At 36.0% G+C, this 2,107-nt stretch overlaps 1 protein-coding gene across 1 annotated transcript; it reads left to right on the top strand.

Moving 5' to 3' along the window:
- The first annotated feature begins 1,402 nt into the window (after positions 1–1,402).
- On the top strand, positions 1,403–2,035 carry LOC107060921 (uncharacterized). The gene is made up of 2 exons (XM_015309484.1): positions 1,403–1,671; positions 1,747–2,035. Exons 1-2 carry the CDS (start codon positions 1,516–1,518, stop codon positions 2,008–2,010), a joined length of 420 nt encoding a protein of 139 aa, XP_015164970.1. The 5' UTR covers positions 1,403–1,515; the 3' UTR covers positions 2,011–2,035.
- The last annotated feature ends 72 nt before the right edge of the window (positions 2,036–2,107 follow it).

The following is a 2,107-nucleotide window of genomic DNA, read 5'->3' as shown; positions in this document are numbered from 1 at the left end:
GGGTCATACTTTTTAGATGAATCCTTTTCGCATAGACTAATGGATCCACTTAGTAATTCAGGTCCTATACCTTTGGTCAAGTATAGGATGCGCTGGCAGCGTGAGGGAGATCGTTGTATCATCACAATAGCTCTTATGTGATGGTTGTCGGTTAGAGAAACTCCCACAACATTATTTTATATCTTTATATACATCAGATATATTTGTATTTTTCATATACAAGCAGAGTTCATATTGTATCTTTGCATACATACAGAGTTGTTATTGTATTTCTAAATACAAAGAGTTGACATTATGTTTTAAACAACTTTTCTTTATATGACACTTGTTTTAAACTACTTTATATTGAAATGAGTTCAGTTAAGTATTCATGAGGTGAGAAGAGCCAAGGTAAGTGTTTCTTTCAGAATGTCTTTCAAGCATGTGTTGTTGTAGCATTCCAACTCGCATACTCGTACATTCAATGTACTGATGCCAGTTGGTTTGCAGACATAGGTAACTAGGATCGGCATCCCAGCGCACCGTTGATCCAGTGAGCAGTTCAGAGTCAGTCGGTGAGCCTCCTTGCATTCCGAATGATCTATTTTCATTGCTTTCTAGTTAGTTCATTAGGATGTTGTGGGGTTTGTCCCAACATCCATCTCAGTTGTTTTAGAGGCTTCATAGACAGTCAGATGTTAGTTCTTTGAGTCTTTTTCATTATCATTCCTTATTGTTAAGACTTGGGTTGCCACTTTTGGCCAAGTTGAATGTTTAACATTTAAGCATTCTCAGTTATTTTATTATTCAGTTCACTTAAGTGCTATTGATCTTTGTTTAGATGCATATTGTCTTCTGCTGAGTTAAGTAAGTCAGGCCAAGGGTTCGCTTGGGGCCAGCGATGATCTTTGAGTGCCAGTTCCGCCCAGGGTGTAGGCTCGGGGCGTGACATCTATTTATAGGTTTGAAAAATTACTCCAAAAGTCATTATGTTAAATGCCCAAATTAGTAAATACAATATTATCCTAACTATTTCATATCTGAGAATGGGCATACATGACTGCGAGTGGTTGATGAATAAACAAATAGACAATCCACTGGTTTAATATAAGAGAAAATGGTCTAAAACCCCCCCAACCTATACCCGAAATCCCAACTACACACTCCAACTTCACGGGTGTCCTATTACCCACCTGAACTTTAAATTTCTATATTTTCTACACACCTAAGTGCTGACCTGTCATGGGAGGTGTTCTCACCTCCTCTAGGCGCGTTAGAAGGTTAATTTTGACGAAAAATTCCTCCTTTTCCAACGGTCATCTTCCCCACCTTTAAATAAACCATTGTTTCTTCTACCCAACCATTAATCCTTGTTCCTTTTATAAAAAATTCATGATTTCCTCTCAAAATTAAGTATGGTTTAGTTGTTAATGTTCATTTCTACTTCAAATGTTGAATTTAGGGTTTGTAATCTGCTCTAATTTCTTATTTAGGTCTCTAATTTGAATTTTTGAATTTTCTCGAAATTCATCAAAAATGGCAAAGGAAAACTTGAATAAGCTTTGTATGGATGAATCAGACCCAATGCTCAACGCTGTAGTGAGATGCAAACACGGAATTTTGCTGAATTTGCAAACTTCTTGGTCGAAATTAAATCCGGGAAGAAGATTTTGGTCTTGCCCATGCTATGGTGTATGTGTTTTTTCTTGTATTCTTGCTACACTTTATTTTGAACGATGCTAATGTACTATTTTGGTTCATTTTCAGTCTAAAAATTGCAAATTTTTTCGATGGAGGGACAAAGAAGAAGTGGATCCAAGATCAAGTTTTATCCTTCCAAGATTGGTGAACAAAATCAATGAGTTGGAGCAAGAATTATGTATTAGACAGGTTCATATTGACAACTTGATGAACTCTAATTTGTTATTGGAGAGGAGACTCAATAGAAGGTTGAAATGGTGTAGGTTCAACAAGAAGATACTTTTGTGTATTTTGATTTGTGTTGTTGCTATGTTCATCAGCAACCAGTAGTTCAAGTGCTGCATATTTGGATTTCTCTTTGATTTGTATTGTTGTTATGTTTAATCAATGTATGTGTGTCATTTTGTATCTATGATTTCAATTGAAG

This window comes from Solanum tuberosum, unplaced genomic scaffold (assembly GCF_000226075.1).
Source record: "Solanum tuberosum cultivar DM 1-3 516 R44 unplaced genomic scaffold, SolTub_3.0 scf00104, whole genome shotgun sequence".
NCBI classification, from domain to species: Eukaryota; Viridiplantae; Streptophyta; class Magnoliopsida; order Solanales; family Solanaceae; genus Solanum; species Solanum tuberosum.
Note: the sequence above shows the minus strand (reverse complement) of the source record. Positions and strands in the feature narration are given on the sequence as shown.

What these genes read in the sequence shown, in the direction of transcription:
- LOC107060921 (XM_015309484.1), top strand. Translation starts at nt 1,516, where the DNA reads ATGGCAAAGGAAAACTTGAATAAGCTTTGTATGGATGAATCAGACCCA. An exon ending in GGTCTTGCCCATGCTATGGT is followed by an intron (nt 1,672 to 1,746) that starts GTATGTGTTTTT and finishes GTTCATTTTCAG; the next exon opens with TCTAAAAATTGCAAATTTTT.